The sequence below is a fragment of the Pelecanus crispus genome, chromosome 2 (genome assembly GCF_030463565.1).
Source record: "Pelecanus crispus isolate bPelCri1 chromosome 2, bPelCri1.pri, whole genome shotgun sequence".
In the NCBI taxonomy this organism is placed as follows: Eukaryota; Metazoa; Chordata; class Aves; order Pelecaniformes; family Pelecanidae; genus Pelecanus; species Pelecanus crispus.
This window is the reverse complement of record NC_134644.1, coordinates 147,371,751-147,393,414: the sequence shown is the minus strand read 5'-3', so window position 1 is coordinate 147,393,414 and position 21,664 is coordinate 147,371,751. Positions and strand designations below refer to the sequence as shown.

The window sequence follows — 21,664 nt, the reverse complement described above, 5'->3', positions numbered from 1 at the left end:
CTAGTGTTCATGTATAGCAACAAAGGCAAGAGGAAAGAAGTCATACATGTTGCCTCATAATATGGTACTGATATGATAGGATAAACTAATATGATTGCTGGCAATCCGTAATTACAAGCCAAATACTCAACCCATTAATTTCTCCACCCCATTTATGTGTTTGTACTAGTACTGCACACCAGAATTGGGGCTGAAATGTGGCACACACCTTATGTGCCTCTCTACTGTCATTTCTCAGTTGCCACAGCTGAAGATTTCACCACCAAAGAAATCACAGCGTAAACTGGAAATGCAGACTACTCTGTGCTGGAAACAAGAACAAGTTTTGGAAAAATATTACCAGTTTTTCCTCTTCAATCCGAGCTAAAGAATACCTGTGGCTTCGAAAACGTAGCAAACTGTAATAATAACTCATGACAGCTACTAGAGGGGGAGACAATCCAGTGCACTTAGTCAACATACATCTGCCTTCTCTGAATATACAGTGCTTCCACTTACCTTACCTTGGCAGGCATTAAAAAGCATACAAAACCACGTACAAGAAATGGAAGAATATGTTAGCTGTGATATGATGCTGTTATTGCAAATGGCTGTCTTGAACAGAAAAAAGGAGAAGTAAAGCCATTAGAAACAGTTATGCACTGGTATATGGCTTCCTGCATGTAGCGCATCAATTATAACACACTGGTTTTAAGAATTCAAAATGCCTTATTATTCTATGCACAAAACTACAGATGCGTATTACAACTAATGTTACAATAGAAGATATCTAAAAGAATATACCTTACTGGTAAAGAGTCAGTACCTCATGTCTGCTTTCTAATAATTTGTATCTAAATGTATATAAAAATATTATATAAAACCAATATAGAACAATTGTATGAACATTCTCTGAGTGATGGCAGCTGAAAGATTTTTTTCTGAATGGCAGATCTGTCATTACTGAATGTAGTAAATATATGTGGCATACAAAAGATCATCTATGAGATCCCCTGGAGAAAAAAGCTGAGGAGAAACCATGGTGTAGTTCATTCTGAATATAAGCAGATCGAACTAGCCATATTCAACGGGTTGACATCACACTTCACTCTGTTCACTGAACTTTCTGTAATTCTAAATTGGGAGAAACAGAAAAAAATATATTATAATATTTTCCTAGAATATCATGTAAAATTAGCAGATGAAGCAGTGCTAGTTTGAAAATACCACCATTATAAAGACTAATAAATCAAAAAGTTATTTATGTTGAGGATGAACTGCATGAAGAGTCTGTTACAAACTCATCAACATAAAAATGAGAATTACATGACATTATCCTTGGAGGATGTAGATAAGAGCACCTTTGCACTTCCAAACAGCAGCAGAGATGAACAGGAACAACCATGAAGCCCTCTTGCCTCTACCTTTCTGCCATTGAAAGACTATTTCCTGCTGTGGGGGGAAGCTGATAACGTAAATTGGAACAAATCACTTTCCATAAATCTCCAACTCCTCTCCTCTCCTCTCCTCTCCTCTCCTCTCCTCTCCTCTCCTCTCCTCTCCTCTCCTCTCCTCTCCTCTCCTCTCCTCTCCTCTCCTCTCCTCTCCTCTCCCCTCCCCTCCCCTCCCCTCCCCTCCCCTCTCCTCTCCTCCCCTCCCCTCTCCTCTCCTCTCCTCCCTTTTTTCCATCATGTAAACACTCAAAATTCCTGCTGATGTCAGCATCTTTAAAAGGCACAAAAAGGCACAAAAAGAGTACATAGACAGACTGTGTAAGTTCCAGTGTGGTGCTGCTATTGCACTCACCCTGTCTTTTTACTCCTGTTCATCTTATCTTCAGGTGTTAAATGCAAGGAACACATATAAAAAAAAAAGCAACCCACATACTTTGAACACTCTGAAGAGGCATCAGTAACATATATACACTGTTCATAATTACATTTAAAATTTGAGGTTGCCTGCAAGACTTTCAGACTAATCTGCTAAGCCACTATTCAGAGTTTTTTTTTGCTTAGCAGCTCTGGTAGAAATATGGGATCAGTTCCTAGAAAAGTGGGCTTCTGAGCTCTAACTCCCCCTTTTCACTTTGGACATTTGTCCTGGTCTTTCCATGTCCCATTTCCATAAAATGGGAACACTATATAACTATCTTACAAGAATGTTAGGAAGGTTAATTAATGTCTATGAAGAATGCAGACATTTTATAACACAACAATGATCCTAATTCATCTAATTGGACCCAGACAAAATACACAATAGTCATCCCCATTATTTTTGCCCTGCAGTTACCATTTAGTAATTTTTTTTTTTTTTTTTTTTTTTTTCAGGGCAACAAAATAAAAACTATTGAAAAGCTCTGAAGAGAACATGTTCTTCTGGTCAATTCACTAGACCAGCTGTGCCAACTCGCCTTATCTGGATAAATCAATGGAAAGTGATTTTGTCCATAGGCAACTCTAACTTAATTAGTAAAATATAAAGTGGAGAAAAAAAAAAACCAAACTCAAAACAACAGACCATGATGAGTTTAATGTCTCTTGGAGAAGACCCTGAGCTAAGCTCTAGCCATGTTGGGAATCATAAATAAAACCATGGGAAAACACACCACTTGTAATGCACACTCAGTTATGCTGGGATTACAATGGAAAAGGCTCACATGGTTTATGAGGAAAGCCCAGGTTTACAGTCCTTCAACAAGGAATGCAAGAATTACTGTGTGAGTAAACACATGCTCAAGCAAATGCATTCAAGCCTCAAGCCTCAGTTTCTAAGCCAAGCCTTCCTTCTCTGTCTAGCTCTCTTCCACCTCGTGTGATTCCTCTCCCCTCTTTCCACCAGTGAGCCAACACAGCACACTGCTGTGCAGGGTAGAGACAAGCTTATTAGCTTGAAACAAACTTGCTAAGGATCCAGAAGTGTTTCAGTCAGAACAGAGTGGTGCTACATGAAGCAGCTTTAAGCAACCCAGGCTGAGGAACGAAGGAGTGGTTTCAGTAATGCAGAACCGAGTGCGAGCTAATTTGCCTCACCAAGAGGCTACACTAGGTGTTTCTAGATGACATTACACTTCCCAGTGGAGAATGCACCCAGATTAATGCACCACAACACAGCACCTCTGGATCTAGCATAGAAGACCAAGAGGTTGTTGCTGAAGGAAAGATGGGAAGAGAGTGCTAGGAGGAAAAACTTGGTAACTGCAGTCCAGAGGCTGAGGACCAGTTATAGAGAACAGACAGATAAAAGATTTCTACACAAAAGGTTCACTGGGTAAATAAGATTCCCCCAGACTTTAACAAGTTGCTGTGAGCATTCAAGAAGCCCTCCAGACTTCACCTACCCCTGCTGTAAGTCTCACCCTGTGAATTTGAATGGCATCGACTGCCGAAGAAATAGATTCAAAGAAGACAGGATTTTCAGATTCCAGATTTCCACCGTACTGCATTGCTTTTATCAAGGAGTCTGCAATAAAACAAACATATGAGCACTGATAAAGTAGTGAGGATATATAAACCATCATGTTAAAAATTTTGCTGTAAGCTGATACTTGCCTTTGCAGTGTGCGAGCAACACATCGATGTGTCTGTTTTTACAGTCCATGTAAATCTATATGTGTGAAAACATGAAATTCAAAAAAACTGTTTAAAATACCAACAGAGACCAAAATACCCAAAAAGACTATATTCAAAGCAGGCGGAAAGGATGAGGTGCTGCTGTTGACGCTATACTGCCAGCAGCCACCAGAGCGAGCCCTTCTATAACGCAAACACCACAAACCTGCACTAATTTCTTCCCCCTCCTCAAAGTACTCTACAGCTCTACCGGTGATAAAATGAATTAAATCTGAATTAGAGCAACAATTTAGTATTTTTCAATTATATTTTTTCGGGGTTTTTTTCCTGTGGTTTTCCTTGTGCAGCAAGTTTCCCCATCTCCTCTCCACACGCTTACCTACCAGTCCACAAAGGCATTAATCGGACCTAGGAAACTTTGAAACTTCCAGTAGTCTGTCAGAAAAGCACCATGATACATTCTGCAGTAAGTTGTTATTTATTCTTTCTTTTAAGACGTTCAATTTCACAGAGACTAAATATTCAATAAGCTAGAAAGTAAAAAAAAATTATGAAAATAACTCTAGAAACAGAGTAGGGCCTTTCCAGCAGATGAGGACATCCAAAGCGGTCCCTGCTTCAAAAAATGTTTAAATAATCCATGTAAAGTGGAACAATTCTGAGAGAAGAGATTCAATGAGGACCACAACAGAATACCCTATTTTTAAAAATAAACCAGAAGCCTGACTCAGTCTAAAAATTCCTCCAACTGTAGCAGCAGTAATGATACTTTGGGAAGGAGTGTAACAATGAAGACACATTGAGCGTGTTCCTCCTCTGGGTAACTCAGTTTTGGACCAGTCATTCATTCAGAGGCTGCACTCCCTACCTGTGCATTTCACAGCCAATGATGGACTTACCTCTCACAAATTTGTCTAACACTTCTTTAATATAATTTGTACTTCTGGGTCTCTAAGATCTTTTGGAAATCAGTTTCACAAATTTTTTTTTTTTTTTTAATCAATGCTTTGTCTAATAATTTTATTGAATGCCCTACATTTTGAGGTGAGACATAATAAGGAGTAACTCCACTCACCTTATTTAATTTTTCCAGTTTTATATTTTATTATATCCCCACCTATACATAGTTTTAATTTAACATTTTTAAGGCAGTACTTACTTTACTGCTTAATCACTGCAGTAAACTGAGAAAATGGTTAGGATAAGAAAAGGCCTGGGCTGAGAGCCAAGTTCAAATCTGGTCTTCTATCTTACTAAGAAAAATTATATGAACAAAACCTTGCATACCCACTTAAATCTGTACCCACTACACATCTATTAAATGCCAGACCCAATGGAAATGTAAGAAATAGCTTTTGAACATAATTTTTCATTCACTATGTAGAACTGCTTATTATGTGGTTACTGGTTTTGGTCTTCTGGGAGCTTCTTGGAGCTCCTGCAATGCCTGAGGAACCCAGCCTGCTAGGTATGTAACCCACAGAAGAAAACATGGACAACATTAAGACCTCTGGCTTAGCAGAAAGCAGGACATACAGATAAAATCACAGAATTAAAAGCTGAAATTTTAAAGGGGTAAATCCACACATGGCTCCACTGCAACTGATATAACTGACATGGCAGGGTCAAATATGACCTAAAAGAGCTTTAAAATGTTAAAAACAAAGAAAAGTTCAGAAACTAATCTCTGTTATATACAATACTTACATTTGCAATGAATAACACCCAAAATCTTTAGAATTATTTTTTATATAATTTTATATATAAACACAGTGCAGTTTAATACCAAATCTGTGTTCATCTTTTCCATGAGTGACATGTTTATCCATTGATATGGGTGAAGTGACTAGTAGCTGGCCACAAAAACTTGTATGTGTAATTATATTTCTATGTACAGAATTTGTCTGATGTCATGAATACCTGAAGCAGCACTGAGACTCCGGTGTAGTCAAAGAAATTCAGTCCACTGCAGTCTAATATCAAAACACATCGCTCACTGTGACATGACTGCAACGACTCACCTACACATTTGATAAATGAAAAACTTTAATTAAAAGGGAGAATAGTCAAGAAATGCATATAGGAATAATGATAGTTCACAAAATAAATCCAGACTATCACAATAAAAATTTTACTGTTATGTACCGGGGTATCAGTCAAGCAAATGGCACATTTTAGAAGCACAAATGAAGGACCTTCAGAGCAATGGGATGAAGTGATGATGGGCAGAACGTATTATTAGTAGAGATGTTTTAGACAGGAATAGTATCTCAAGAACTGAAGAATTGCTTCTTCAGATTTGAATTTCTAAATGAGTCGGGATAATATCTTGGCTTGTTTGGAAAAGTTTACATGGGATACACAGAGAATATATCTCTCTCAAGTTCTGATATGACATTCATTTCTGTAGTGCCCAAATGCCTGCCTATGGCTTAACTAATATCCTCCAATAAGGAAGAAAAATATGTGAAGTGGAATATTTCATTTTCCTAAGGTTTTACTATGCTGGTTTTTGTTAGGTTAATTTTTTACATACACTATCACGTATTGATGCTGGAGAAAAAAAAAGATGTTGGTAAGATTTGCATGGGTTTTATACTCATTCTTCAACCTCAGGCCATCTTGTGCTTAAACTAAGCATACTTCTGAACTCCTACATGTGCCCTGAACTAGCAGGGAGATAAATGATTCCTGGCTTTTATAAAGGGAAAACTAGCAAATAATGCACATCTTATTTACATTGCTTTGTGAACAAATATTAGTTATCATAATGCACAAAACAAAAAAAAAAAAAACCAGGAAGGAATTCTGAATATAAAGATTGGTTAAGCTAAATGGTTTTGACGGAGCAGAGGAAAAGACTTTAAACTCTTGAAGGGACTTAGAATTTCCCCATGGTGTAGATTTATAATAGTGCTAATTCCTTTCTGACAGTAGCCTGAGAGCCAGAGACTTTTGGACTTGCACCTCCAGAGATTTACTGTCTTTGTAATGTCCAACGTACATTATACATACAGAACAAACCCACAGAATTTCAAAGGAAACCTCCTGCCTGACATTACTGTGATGGAAATGAAGAAAGGACTTATGAGATCTGCTAGGCTGCTCACTGTAATCTTTTCTACACACCCCCTCTGCCTCTGAAACAAAAGAACTTAGTCTTTCTCCCTATTCCTCACTCGTGCCACCTTCCCACCCCGTTGGCATCCTGCAGTAGAGGCTGCCTGGCTTCTGAATGGGGGGGTAGCTACAGACCTGCTCCCTCTCTGAACCAGCGGCAAAGGCAACAGCACCTGTTTAATTTGGTGCTGATACACACCGATGGCAAATTGGTATTCCCCAGAGAGAGAAAGGAAGATTTTAACAAAGATGTACATTGCCGCACCTTCCAACTGCCGTAAGGATTGAGGTTTATGTCTTCCTGCTCCCCTCCTTCCTTACAATTTAAGCCCCACATTTTGTTTTCCTTTTCATAGGGATTTTTCTTTTTTTCTCTCTGGTTTTTATTTGGAAGCTCCCATGAAGAGTCACCATAGACTGGTTGGTATAAGGAACAACAGAGCATTTAAGTCCTCAGGGACTTAAGCAGGACTTAAGCAACCAGAAAAGAGGTCTTGTGCTGTCTGTAACATGAGAAACGAGTTCATCCAAAAGAAGACTGAAATATGTACTGCCAAGACCTTCCAAAAATCTCCTCACATATAAAGTGCTTTGCACTCTTTTAGCATTTTACAGTATAGCCCTGTATAGTCTTCAGTAGCCATTATTACTGCATTGCTGTGTGTTACGGCAAAGCACTCTGTCACCCCCAAGTAAACTAAACACTCTAGTATCATAAAAATGTCATGAATCTAGTTAGTGAATGTAAACATTCAGACAACAGCCCCCAAATCAGATTCTCTACTGTGGCCTTAATGCTTATAAGCATTTTAAATAAACACAGTATTTTAATTCTATCCACAATGAAGTCATCTGTATAAAGTATCTTCTGCAAAAGGTTGCTGCAGCTCTCCCATGGGAATGTATGTGCTCTGGTTTGATTTAAGTGTTACAAAGTGTGCGAAGAGTGGAATTATCCAGCTTAATCCCTAATTGAAAGCAAACCGTTAGGTTTTTTCTTTATTCTCTCCTCTACTGATATACAGGACAATATTGGTGACCATAGTGTCACTGATAATTCAATTGATGTTTTCTGAGATTTTCTCCTAAGTAGCTTTAAAGATCACAAAGATTTAACGTGACTCGAATCTTATCCTATTTTTACTTTTGCATACTAATATTCAAGTCCCACTGTGAATGCAAAAAAACAAGACCAGAGCTTAGCGAAACAGCCTCTTAGGCCTTTGTCTGAAGATCAATCCAGGCAGTAATGCGGGAAGTGGTCCCCCCCACTGCGTACCTGTCTCAGTATGCACACAGTGGTTCATTAGAAATAAGCAGGGACTCCTGCAGAAAAGGTATTTTCATGGCTTCCCTGCTTTTGAAATCTTAAAAAGTCAGTCAAGAACAGAATAAAATTAGGACCTGTTAGGCCAAGGTTAACAGAGTTTAACACTGTTTAGCACTCATGCTTCGTTGAATGTTTGGTCTAACTGAAAATATTAGTCTCCAGACAACTTGAGTTCACACAAAAATAAATGGAAAAGCATGGACCCATTTTTGCACATTCATATCCATCTTGGTTTTAATATCATTTATAGATCATAAACTCACTCACCATGACAACTTCCATTGGAAAATGAACAGAGCAATGTGTTCTGCTCACACTGAAATAAAAGCAACAAACTATTAACATACCAAGGAAAACTAGTCCAATACACAGCAACCAGAGAAAATCAATGCAATACATAAGAATTCTGTTTCTCAATGTCAAAGTTAACTCCTTCTCTCCAAAATCATATTGTATGCAACAGCCTATTGGATATATAGTATTTGCTGAGTATGTCTCTCAGTATTCTTCTAAAGTTATACCAAAGTGATATCTCACTTTTCTTTCTAGCTGACTCAGCCTCTGTCGTGTTTGGATCCACTAGAAAGCATATTATAAAAATGATGCTTTTGGGGAAGCAGGGGTTGGTTAAGAAGTGGTCAAAAGATGTGAAAGATGTTCTTGAAAAGATAAATTCTAGTCAGTGATTTTATAAGATTAACTTTTGATTCATTTTCTACTCACTGCAATCTCATCTGTTATGCTAATATTTTAGTGAAAACATTTTTGACATGTAAATTTATTAAAGAATTACGTTGATCTGGAGAATTTTTTTTATAATTATTTCAATATGAATGTTAAGTTCTCAGTAGAAATATGAACTAAAACCAAAAATACAGCACAGAAACAAAATCCAAAGTGCATTTTTTTTTTCATTCCCATTATGTGCTACAGAAAGACCTTTATTAAAAAAAAAAAAAATGTATGCATAGTATTTCGGGCAGCTGCACTGCCGAGTACCTTACAGGACAGACAAAGGTAAAATGTCTCTCCTAAGTAACTTATAAATTAACTTATTAAATTAACTTCTTAACTTATTACACTTATTAAATTGACCCATAAATTAATTCCATGCAAATCCTAGGTAATTTCTCTCTGTTTGGGGGTTTGTTATCATACTAATCCAAATCACTTAGCCTAGCACAACCAAGGAATAAAAGCAGCCCAATTTCTGAGCTGAATTTCTGCACAATGAGGAGAAGCCACCCATCAAAGTCGGTATGGGTAGCACAGCTCTTTGGCAAAAGACAGGAGAGGTGATGGACACACATTGCTGAATGCTATCTTGACAACTCGTCTAGGAAATTTATGTGATTTTCTGAGCCCAGTTTGCAAACTGCATGAAATTGCCTATAGTAAGCATTGTACAGTATTGGAATGTCTTCATTGTAATGATAGAAAAATAAGAAGACTTTTTTTCCCTTTTAGGAAGCGTTGCAGGAAGTTGCAGTAGTTATGTGCAGATAAACACAAACAATACTATACTTATGGAGATATTCTCCAAAACCAAGTTATACATAATTTTTATACTGGTTATTTTTCCAATACAATCAGTACTGGAAATGCAAAAGAAACGCTACCTTTGAGAAAAACTTTAGCCAGTTTGTACCTTCTTCCTAATTCTCCTGGAAGTATTTATAGTTAGAAACAGAAATGAAGTGTCTATCTCTCATGGACTCACATCCAGCCAAAAAACTCACATTTTATTCAAGTAGATTTGTAGCTACTCATTGTCTTTTTAAAATCACAACCTTATATTAGCTGAGGTTATGTACGTTCTGCAAGAAATTTTGAGGAGCTTTGGATCAGTGTTTTAATGTCTTTTACAGGATCATATATAGAAAAAGTAGAGATATTCTTTTCAAGTAATAATAAGAAAACAATCCATATTGAATCTGATTAAGATTAACTTTATTCTATCCCAAATTAATAATTTGAAATATTACCTTATTATATCTGTTTTAATATCTGATTGCGTTCTCTAAGAAATGCAAGGAAAGCAATCATGATCTTCAACACCGTCACCATGGTTATTGAAGCATATAGCACATCCTACCTTATTTACATCTTCACATGCTGGGCTGCTCGTGCTATCCTCCTGGATTATCTTTATCAGGTCAGCATGAAATTTCCTGGCATTCAGAAAGACTAATGGGTTGTTGACTGAAACTATCTTTACCTGTTTTAATGATTCCTGCAGAATGAAATAAAGAAAATACTGAGAAGGTTATCTTGTGTTTGGAGACTGAAAACCAAAGTAATTTCTTTAAAAATCCTGAAAATTCCTGTAAATCAACCTAGAAGGAGCTTTGGGTTGTGATAATGATTTAACAGATAAATGTCTTGATCAGTCTTCACACACAACTGAAGTAAAAAAGGAAATAAGTAACCTATAAGGAAAATTATCCTTAATTCAAGCTAACATGAAAAGAAAATCATATTCATTATGATACATAATACTAAGGACTATTATCTGGCAAATACCAGTAGCACTGTTTCAGTTGGTATGATCCCCAAACATAGGAAAGACAAGGTTTGCAGACAGGGAATATCTTTTATTAGACAAACATATGTATTGGAAAAAGCACACGAGGTTTTGGGGCAAACACTGCAGGTGGTTTGGGGAACGCTGAAATTGTTCATCTCAGTTATCTGAAGATGAATTTAGTGCAACAGAGATATTTCTCCATGGAAATACTTAGTGAATCCAGACCAAGCTTGAGCGACACATTTAAAACTTTGCCAGCACATATCTACAACGAACACAATAGATAATCTACACGAGAACCATCAGCCGCCCCCAGTTCCTGTCTCTGCACTTCCTTGAATAAGTTTCATCCAGTTCACCAGATACCTTCAATGAAACAGTGTAGCCCAAAACACAGACATTACACACCAGAATGAATTCTTGAAGGACATCAGATAAAGGTCAGGAAACCCCCAGGTACCAGTGTGGAACATTTCCCACAAAACCAGCACTTTTTCTGTCATTCTCAAGGTGGACTTAAAACAACTTCAAAAGCCAGCAAGAAAAATTATATTTATATTTAATATAAATTTATTTAAATAATTTAGATTTACATTTTAGATAATTTATTATATAAATTAATTTAAATTTATATTAAAATAATTTTTTATAAAATCAATATTTATATACAAATATATTTATTTTGTAGGTAGGTAAAGTCAATACTATCAAGCTCTCTTTTTTCCCAGGTTATGAACCATGTGTCTCTTCTTAGGAAAATTAGGTCTGAGACAGACCAAATTCAATGTGGAGCAAGTCCCCTCTGCTCCTTTGGTTTCTGCTGCTTCTATTTCAGACTTGAGGAAAAGTCTGATGGCCTTTAGGGTCTTCCACCTTTTCCAGCTGTACTATTTGGTCTAGTAAAAGATATTACATGTACTTATAAAGTTCTTTATGTATATTCCAGTAAATAACTGTATTAAACTTTTATGCATCTAGTGCTGTAAACAGGAATAAGCAGGATCATGTGTGGCCTGTAAAACTTACCAATATTTTCAATATAATTTTCTACCTGACAGGCAAGCATGCAACTAGAGATTCTTAAATAGCTACAGTAACACTGCTCATAAGTGCAAGTTGCCAGCAAAGCAATAGCACTAATTTGCCTTTCAGGTATGTCTTTTATGGAAGCTGGGGATCTCTAGGTTACATGTGCAAGTTCAGAGCATTCTCCTTGCAGGTGAGACAAAAAAAGGATCCTTGGAATGCATAACCTGAACATTACACAACAAGTTATTTTCACATGCAAAACATGGTACCACTGGGTGTCAGCTTCAACAGCCTCATAAAAAACTTTGTCCACTTTGGAAGAATGAAAACAGGATGAGATTTTAATGAGCAAACACTGCACCTGACAACATGTTGTGGTTTAACCCCAGCCAGCAGCTAAGCACCACACAGCCGCTCGCTCACTCCCCTGTCTCCCGGTGGGATGGGGGAGAGAATCAGAAGAGTAAAAGTGAGAAGACTCCTGGGTTGAGAACAGAACTCTTTAATAATTGAAATAAAATAAAGTAAGATAATAATAAGAATAAGAATATACAAAACAAGTGATGAATGATGTAATTGCTCACCACCTGCCAACTGATACTCAGACAGTCCCTGAGCAGCAATTGCTGTCCCCCCCAGCCCGCTCCCCCAGCTTATATACTGAGCATGACGTCATATGGTATGGAATAGCCCTTTAGGCAGTTTGCATCAACTATTCTGGCTGTGCCCCCTCCCAGCTTCTTGTGCACCTGGCAGAGCAGGGGAAGCTGAAAAGTCTTTGACTAGCATAGGCAGTACTTAGCAACAACTAAAACATCAGTGAGTTATCAACTTTATTCTCATACTAAATCCAAACCAAAGCACTATGCCAGCTACTAGGAAGAAAATTAACTCTATCCCAGCTGAAACCAGGACACGACACCTCAGCAGGACAGCAGCAGACCATGAAGGCAGATCAACATATCTGATTCCAAGTTCTTCAAAAGGATGTCAGTCCACAAAAGTGCTATATGCAATAAAGTATGCTGTCACTAAGTGCAATAAGAGGTCTGGATACAGAAAATATCAATTTACTACTGAAATAAAATATCTGATTTATGTGAGTGTCAGCTCTCAAAAATGAACCACTTGTGACAATGGGTAACAGGAAGTAAACCCCAAGAATTCGCAAGAGAATATAGGTTCAAAAAGTCTCTGTTCTTCCTAACAAAAGTTAGAGACTTGTAACAAGGACACACTCAAACACATGTAAGTGGAGCTGAAACACAGCCCATTTTTTACATAGTTCAGAAAAGCATGGGATTGCATTGAAGATACACAGTTTTCCCAACAGACCTTCAAGCACAACAGGAATGGAAATCTTCACCACAAACCACACAAACTACCTCCTTATTGTAGACTGCTATTCAGACTTCTGGGAACCAGATGATCTCTTGGACACCACCATAGCGACACCATCATATAGACTACATTCAGGAAACATCTCAAACATCCAGAACTGAGGCAATGAACCCCAGACTATGCATAGGGACTTCACGCAATTTACCTATGAATGCGATTGTGGTAAATATCACAGCACCAACATACCTTGGTCAGTCAAGTGGCAAAGCCTAACTGGCAATTAAAATGGCTAAGATTGTACGAAAGAAAACTCTGAAATAAGGGCAAAACAGAGGGCAATATACACTCGAATGGAGAAATACTCCGACATCCCACAGATTCCTTTAAAAAAGATGCTATACACAGCTTGTTGTGGAGACAAGTGAGCACTTTGATGCCATACCAGAATGAAAAAGTGGAAGATGAAAACTAAGAAAAAGGAAGACTGATATCCAAAGATCAAAGCCTGTGATGATCAACAAGCTGATAATCTTCCAAAAATACAGGGTGGAAAATTTGAAAGGCTCAAATCATAAGGCCGAATGAAGCAGATGGCAGACTTAGGTACAATCTTTTTTCTAGGATGGGCAAGGACAACTGTGCCAAATTTGGCTCAGTTATTCCTGGCTCTGGTTTGGTTCTAGCTCCTTCCTTAATAAGAACTGTTCTGAGAAAAATGGACTTCTTTGTTGTGTCCTTGCCAAGAAAAAAAGAAAATTATCTCAGGTGGCCTATCCCCGCTGTCACTTAGGACACTGGTAACTGCCCGGGCACTCTGCACAGCACTGGTTATCCCTGGGTAAGAATTCAGTTCAGGGAATGCCTGTGATGCAATGTGTTTCACATAAGCTTCTAAATATCCTTTTGATTTTTTCCATATTAAAGTGTCTTTTCTCCTATTGATGAAATAAACTCTATAAATCCACAGAACTTAATGGCAGGGTAGATCATTAAGCTTACATATTTTCATGTTTAAAAGTCCTGGGTTTTATGTCTAAGCTGTTATTTACCAGGGGAACTTGGATCAGTCTAACATTCATACATTAAAAATTAACCTAAATGCCTGCTGCAACCCAGTGACTCTAAATTCAATTAAAGGCATTTTTCTAAATCTTAAAAATATTTTCCTTCTTTGTTTTGTGTAATAAGCTCTTGAGAAATTTGCTTTCTTAACAAAGTATTATTTTCCTCACTGTCTGCAGAAACTGGTTTGTTATTGCTTGGTTAGTGGCATTAATCTTAATGATTAAGGAAAAAAGGCAGGAGAGCAGTCAGCTTAAAAAAAGATGCATAGGGATTTGTACAAAATATTTTAGGAACTGATATGAAAAAAAGCAAACAAATCAAATTTTGGTTACCCATCTCTGGCAAAGTTACTCCAACATTTTTCTTAAGAATGAAAAGTGATATAATAATTGACAACTGGGCTAGTCTCAACAACTGTGTTTTTAATTCACATTTCAGAGTCCTCCCCATTCTCATGTACCTTTTGCATTCCAGCATTGTTCAGCATGCCAAAACAGTAAACCCCCCTGAGCCAAGTTCACATTTTGAGCCCAAGATAGCTCTGATGTAAAACATTTGCCAGAAAAAATAATATCTTTAGAGGAGAGCATCTTAATGGTGAGATAATAACTGCTGAGCATGTTACTGATACATAAGACCCTTCATAAGCATTAGGAAAGGAAAGAGGACCTGGTAGATACTGCCACGGTAGAGAAGGCGGGATGTCCTAGTGACAGGACTCCATGCTGAAAGGACACATGGTTCTATTTCTCTCTTGGCTGCTGACCTACTGTTTCATCTCAGAGGAGGGAGTTCACCTCTCTGGGTCATTACCCTTCTCTTCTTACCATAGGCCTGACCACAAGTAACTTTGATGACAATTGCAACAAAAATAACTGAAAGAATTTAAAATCTCTGACTGGTAGGTTTAAGTTTGTAAGAAGCCAAATTTTAAAAGCACAGTCTTTTGGACATATTCTTCCATCCATTTTTCACATGAGGGTACACTTGTTTGAGTACAGGGTGGTGAGATGTGTGAAGTAGTCTGTGACAACTTCATGATGCTGTCCCTCCTTCCCCAGCCGCACACGGTGTCCTCTGGGACAGTCCAATCATAAGGGGCTGGTGGCAGAAATAGGGTCAGAAAAGAGATTGTGGATAATGAGAGTATCAAAGGACTTTCAGGAAATGAGGAAATTTGATAAGAATATAGAGACAGCTATTGTCTGCTCAGATGGACCTTGCCCTTGCTGCCAACAGATTTCCTTAGACTTAGCAATTAGGAAACATACAAAGAGCAATTCCTAACTTAAAAGTAACAAATAAACTAAGACAGACAGTTCTGAGGGGACTTGCCTAACTTTATTTTGCAGACCAGCAGCAGAACCAGGAAAATATTCCAATTTCTGATGCCCAGACTAGTTTTGTATTTACGACATCATACTGGCTTTAGATTTCAAGTGGTCATTTCATAAAAATGTTCCCTTGACTCACTGATTACAATCTCTAACCAACTAGAGAAAATAAACAAATCTGAATTAGTGGAACACACACACACACACACAAAAAGAAGGATAATTTAACTTACACAATTATCTTCTGTTTTGTATTTATATTCCACTTCTTTCACATTTTTCAAATTCAGTGTCTTTGCTCTGTAATCAATACACAGAGAAAATCTGTAAGCCAAATCGTTAGTGGTCTTGAACAGAAGCAGGAAGACACACACCCCAAAACTACAGCATAGAAGTTTAAAGTTGTGATGATGCATTCCGTACATATTTTCATGCATATAGAGCTTATTTTTTGTGATAATGACCCAGTTAAAGGGTAAAAAGCACATTTAAAAATTATAATATATCACTTCGAAAATATGAATAATGGAAATTTCTGGTAAATAAAAATCTTAATTTTAAGCTTCATTACTGTTTTGTAGCTGGCCAGAGAGCTATTCTCAAGTCAAAGTAGCTAATATATAATCTACAGCTTCAAAAGTACAGACGTTTAGTTAATGTTTTTTACCTGCAAAATCATATTGTAAAAGGAAAAAAAGATATAGAACAGCTATGGGTTATGAAAACTAAGGATGTTTTATGTGTCATTAAAATCGACACATCTTTGTATGATGAAGGAGAACATTGCACTTTGGCTATTGGAGTAGGGGACTTAACTGGAAAAACCAGTATCCCTATGCTGTCTACATAGACAATGAAAAGAAAGTTGCCTTGAAAAGGCAGCTCAGTGTAGGACCTTCTGCTTCAATACATCATTTGCAGGAACACATTTAACTGCAGAACAAGAAGACTATGAAACTAGCTATCATCTGAGCTCTGTGCCTAAAACTAGGCAACGGGAATAATCCCGAAATAAAAATATTTAATAGATGCATCAATGTGCAAGGAGTATTTGTAGGTACTGGGGTTGGCTAAATGAGGCTTGCAAAAGTCAGCTGTTCTCTCCTGATTGCATAAATTGAGCTGTAGCTGCTGCTGGTTTTAATACATTCTGATACATAACATGCACCACGTCCAATACTCAGGCATCTATACAGAAACTTCACAGTAAATCATCTATGGTATTTTTCTTGCTTCGCTTTTGCTGACACTTTTGCCGACATTTTTTTGCCGGCACTTTTGCCATTGACTGGATGGCTTTACTGCATGTTCTGTTGCTAACCTCACCTGTTCAGTACAGTTTTTAAGGCTGTTAGCTTGTTTGGTGCCTTTAGATTGCATGGACAATCATGTGCAATGTGAATGAAGACCACAGAAGTCACTGGAAAGAGTGTTACTTACTTTAATCAGTGCAGGCTGAGACTGAGGTCCCTTAGATCAGATAACAGAAGATCATGCTATTTTATGTCAAATATATCTCCCTTTCTCCTGTGACAGAACCTCAGACATCCAAGCGCAGGGTGTAAACAACATGAAAACTTACCTTTTCCTTTATTAGCGAAATTTACCAAAATTTTAGTTTGCTGAGTAGGAGAAGGTTACCGAAAAGGTACTGATTGATTCAAGCAGAAACCATCTTCCATAATTTGTAATTGCCTTGCAATTTTGAGCTATTTTCATGCTGGTTCTGCAACTTATTCTATGAAAACAGAGCTATGCACTAATGCTTAACACCATTAGCTTTAACAAGCATGAAATCAAGCTGTCTATACCGTACTTAATTTCAGTGGGATTCAGTGTTTCTGCAAACAACTGCCTGCAAGCAGCAGTCATTTTCAAAACTGGTAAGCTATGGATTAAATTTATAGCACAAAATGATCATGAACCTCAACTGGTATTTTCCTTTACTCGTGATCCAGAGTAGCAACTGTAATATATGAAAAAGAATATACAAATTTGTATTAGCTCTAGTTTCTTTGTCCTGGATTTTCTAATTCATATATAGAATTTATAATGTACTTTCATTATACATCAGAATAGTTGTACAGTTATGTTTCATTAATATATATTAGCAGTGCCAATGTCAGCCATCAACTCCTGTGCAACATAATATCTAGGAGTTTATAAGGGTGCTTAGTTACTAAGGCTTGCCAGACATACTTTCTCCTTAAAGAGCAAATACATATCTAATGGAAAAACATTTAGATTATTGATCTTTCTGTTGATCTTATGCTACCTTCACCTAATGAGTTATAGAGATGTGTATTACTAAGAGAAATCACAAAATAATGCCATAGTATGAAATGTTTTAGAGATCCTTAGCTCACAGTAAATGCACAGGTGTGACTTTTCCTTTTGAATTGTCTTATCTAGTAATTTTCTGCAACTAGAAAAATGAAGTTTTGGTGTTAAATTTAGTGTACTGTATGTCTACCCCAACAGTGAAGCAATGTGCCAGAAAGAAAATATAACAATGTGCTAATAGAACATTTCAATAAATTTATTTCTCACCTGGGAAAGCGGAAAATCACAATTACTATAGTGCAGACAATGCCATACAACAGTCCCACGTTAGCAGCAAAGCATATTGTAAGCACATAGGTACTAACCCATATGCTCTTTAAGGAGAGAAACAGAAAAAGGTGATTAGTTTCAATTTTTGTAATAATGTGCAGTTTACAAATGAGAAATAAAGATTTTTAAAATGAAGACAGCTTCAGGGAGCTGAACATTCAGATCTTTGAACTGGCAAATATAGAAGACTGAATTAGTGATTAAAATAATGCCTCCCCATGGGACAACACATATGACATGGCACTACTCATCCCAATGCTCACAGAGGTTCCTTTCAGAGTTACTTAAAATAGCATACGTAGTTGCACTAACAACATAAATCAGAATTAACTCAGTTGTTTTGTAAAACCTATTTTTTATTTTTCACATTGCAAGTTTTTGTAACCTTCTTCACTGCACACATTTAAAATCCCTCTTTCCTTTTACACAATGAGGTACCCTAAAGGTCATATACAGAGAGCTATTCTCCCACTAATTGTGTAAGTGGGAATTCTAATTTGCAAGGAGGTTAATTAAAAGTGGCATTTATCAGAGTACCACTGACTAAGCCAATTTTATCACAAATAAAAATTACTGGGGAATGAATTTCTTCACATGGAAATTGTGAGATTTCAGATTACTTCCCTATCTTTCAATATTCGGTTAATAAAACTTCAGATTCATTTTAAATACCCTTTAAAAAAAAACACAAAGAAGCATATCTGAAACAAAAGTCACATTGAAAAGGAAATTAAAATATTAAAAGCCCAAAAGATTTTAACATTTAAAATTTTTTCTTTAATTATTTTCTAAATAGAAACGGTCATTCATATTTCCATACTACAATGATGTGTATGGCAGAGATATCCAGATTTTACAGTTAAAACGAGAAAAGTACAAATTACTTGATTTCTTATACCAACTAAATGTCAGCATATATTTCTTTCCTTGAGGGGGCCTTAAGCAAAGTCTGCTACCTAATCTTTATATGAAAAGTGTTAAAGAAGAATGGAAAGATTTTCATTCCTCTGGATATACTGATCTCCACAGGTGCCTGTTGCAACAATTACAGTGCCGCTTGTTAATGTTTGCAGAAGGAAAGATCACATTACAATGGCATAATCAGTGTTAAAATTATCCTTTCTGATGCTTTCACTTAGCTCAGAAAAGCCAGAGACAATAGAATACTTTCAGCCTAACCACAGGAATTTTGCTCAAGCAGATTTCAGAACTGTTATTTTATGAATTATAAAATGTAAGTCATACGGTACTAATTTGTGCTTCACAGAGGACAGAGTGTTACCTGACTCTACTGAGAAACCTTTTCCTCCCTCATCTTCAAAATTTTAAACTACTGCAAAAGGTTTTGCAGTCTCTTCAACGACATGGCTGCTAAGTAAAGAGATAGTTCATTCTTTGAAACAATGCTCAACCTCTAGTTCTATTTTATGACATCTTACACAAGATGTTGTGTATATGTTTGCAAAGAATATCTTTATGAGCAACAAACATTGAGTTCTGATTAATCAATGAGAAAGTAATTCTGAGATTTACAAATCCAATATATATTTATGAAGGAGCTCCCTGGACATGAAAGGGCTAACAGAACTACAAATCTGAAATTCAGGCAGGATCAAGAATTAGCCCATCCTGATAAGGCTGAACCCCTGACAACACCTGAGATCACGTAATCCACTTCAGCTGTGTACCTGAGCCTCATCACATCTAGCTAAATCACTGCTGCAAGACCTGCAAAATTCTTCTGTCTCAGAAGAAAACGGAAAGCATGAAAACCCAATACAAAATCTTCATAGGAAGAATCAAAGCCAAAAATGTTTAAGTACTGCTGAGTACTAAGCAGCCTAGTATCTCACATCTTAACTGTAACCAGAGACTCTGCCATTGTTGTAGAGGATGAGCCAAAACAATCATATTCTCATCTATCAATCACCCTTTCAGTCCTTTGTATTGGCCTGGAGTCAGTACTTTTTAGGTAGGGTAGCATCAAACTTGTAGAAAGAAGTTATGTTGATCTCATAGGCATTTTTTTAATTCATGGATTGTCACAAGGTTCAACAAAGAAGTCGTAACAATATCAAAGTTTTCTTTGGCAACTTACTTCAAGATGGTTATTGTATATTCCAGGACAGATAGAATCTAGTGATTCTTCAAATCTTAGCAATAATTTATTACAGGCACGTGTTATTCTTAAAAGTCAAAACAAAACCCAACTTCAAAATATGCTTGTACAGTATTAATTTTTTAAAAATTCTGAAGAGGGAGAAAAGAAACAAGTAGGAGAGATGGATTTATGTTGAATTCTGCATATATCAGAAAGTGTAGGAAGCATTGAGAGATACTGTGACTGTATGTATAGCAGCTGCCTCCGAAACACTGTGGACAGTGTGTTTCCATGTAGACCTTTTCATTTCATAAGGTCTACCCATCCGCCATTGAGGGGAGTGTAAAATGGGAACTTGGTGGAAAAAAAAGCATATAAATAGATAAAGTGGGAGAATACTCTCTGAGCCAATGGCTAAAAAATTCAATACTAAGATACTGTGATACTAAATGTTTCTGTACCACTTTGAAAACAGATTATAAGCTTCCCTTTTTGTTGCAAACTGAGGAGATGATCAGCTATTGTCTGTATGGGCAGGGTTCATTTCACTTGGGATTAGCTATCCACTGCACAGATGTTTACACCTGGGTGAGCTGTCTAGATTCCCACCATAATCAATAGAGACCTGGTTATCAGAGTGAGGGGAATTTAGGATACAGTTCACCTGACTCCTACCTGATTATGCTGCTGCCTACTTCAGGAAGAGATGAATCATACCCTAAGATCACTTGATTGACCAGCTCTGTACTGTCTATAATGTGAGGCTGTGATGACTTGTTCAGATACAGTGGCCCTTGCTGCAGTCACCAGCACGTAGCCGGAAGAAGAATACTAGTAAAGTCCCATTCATTCAGGGGATGCCTTGGCAGAGAAGATGCTGGAGTCCAGGAGGAGGCTCTGGCTCCAGGGAGGCTGTATAGCATGCCCATACTCCCATGTCCTTCTGCAGACAAATGACTGATGTGTGCATATGTCCTCAGGGCACCCTTCATCAAAACTTATGATTCAAGTGCTGAAGTGGAAACCACTACAGGCATGAAACACGAACTGCTTAATAGGAAAGTGGTATGGTAGTTCTTTAGTATAATTTCTCACAAGCATTCCATACACAATGGTTGAGAAGGTATTTGTTTGCACAGACTGCCCTGGAGACAGATGGACTGATATAAATATTATTCTTTAAAAAGAATTTATGTGGCAATCACACTTTCAATGGATTAAGCATTTGTAAATTCCTTCCCACCCCACTGAGAGTAACTGCAGCAAAACTAATATAACTCAGGGTAGTGTATTCACTAATGAGGGAAGGATAGAAAATCTCCCTAGGGTGTCATAAACTGGAAGCAGTCATGTAAAATTATTATCACAGAAGAGGTGGCTTCCTACTCTTTGGAAAATTGTTTAAATAGCAAAGCCCTCAGTGTTCTCTCATGAATCAGGGCCCCTATGTGATGAATACCTGAACAAATCTAAAAGCTCATCTCCTTCCTGAGGATAATATGCTAAAAAGTTCTAAAAATACGTGAAATTCCACCAGTGAGCTCCAACATTCCATGGAAGACACTCCCTGGGCCCCCTACTCCAGTCTATTTTGACAAAAGAGATTGACAAGTTGGTGGCTCCATGTCTTAGAAACTCACACTGGCAAGATCTTGG

General features: G+C 37.2%; 1 protein-coding gene across 1 annotated transcript in view; it reads right to left on the bottom strand.

Moving 5' to 3' along the window:
* Positions 1 to 1,077: 1,077 nt before the first annotated feature.
* SLC26A7 (solute carrier family 26 member 7) overlaps positions 1,078 to 21,664 on the bottom strand; it is a 75,505-nt gene continuing 54,918 nt past the window's right edge. The window contains exons 11-18 of the mRNA XM_075704565.1: positions 17,845 to 17,951; positions 15,528 to 15,618; positions 10,094 to 10,231; positions 8,266 to 8,314; positions 5,469 to 5,569; positions 3,528 to 3,582; positions 3,335 to 3,438; positions 1,078 to 1,113 (exon numbers count right to left, since the gene is read on the bottom strand). Coding sequence (XP_075560680.1) covers positions 1,078 to 1,113; positions 3,335 to 3,438; positions 3,528 to 3,582; positions 5,469 to 5,569; positions 8,266 to 8,314; positions 10,094 to 10,231; positions 15,528 to 15,618; positions 17,845 to 17,951 — 681 coding nt within the window. The remainder of the gene's footprint in view (positions 1,114 to 3,334; positions 3,439 to 3,527; positions 3,583 to 5,468; positions 5,570 to 8,265; positions 8,315 to 10,093; positions 10,232 to 15,527; positions 15,619 to 17,844; positions 17,952 to 21,664) is intronic.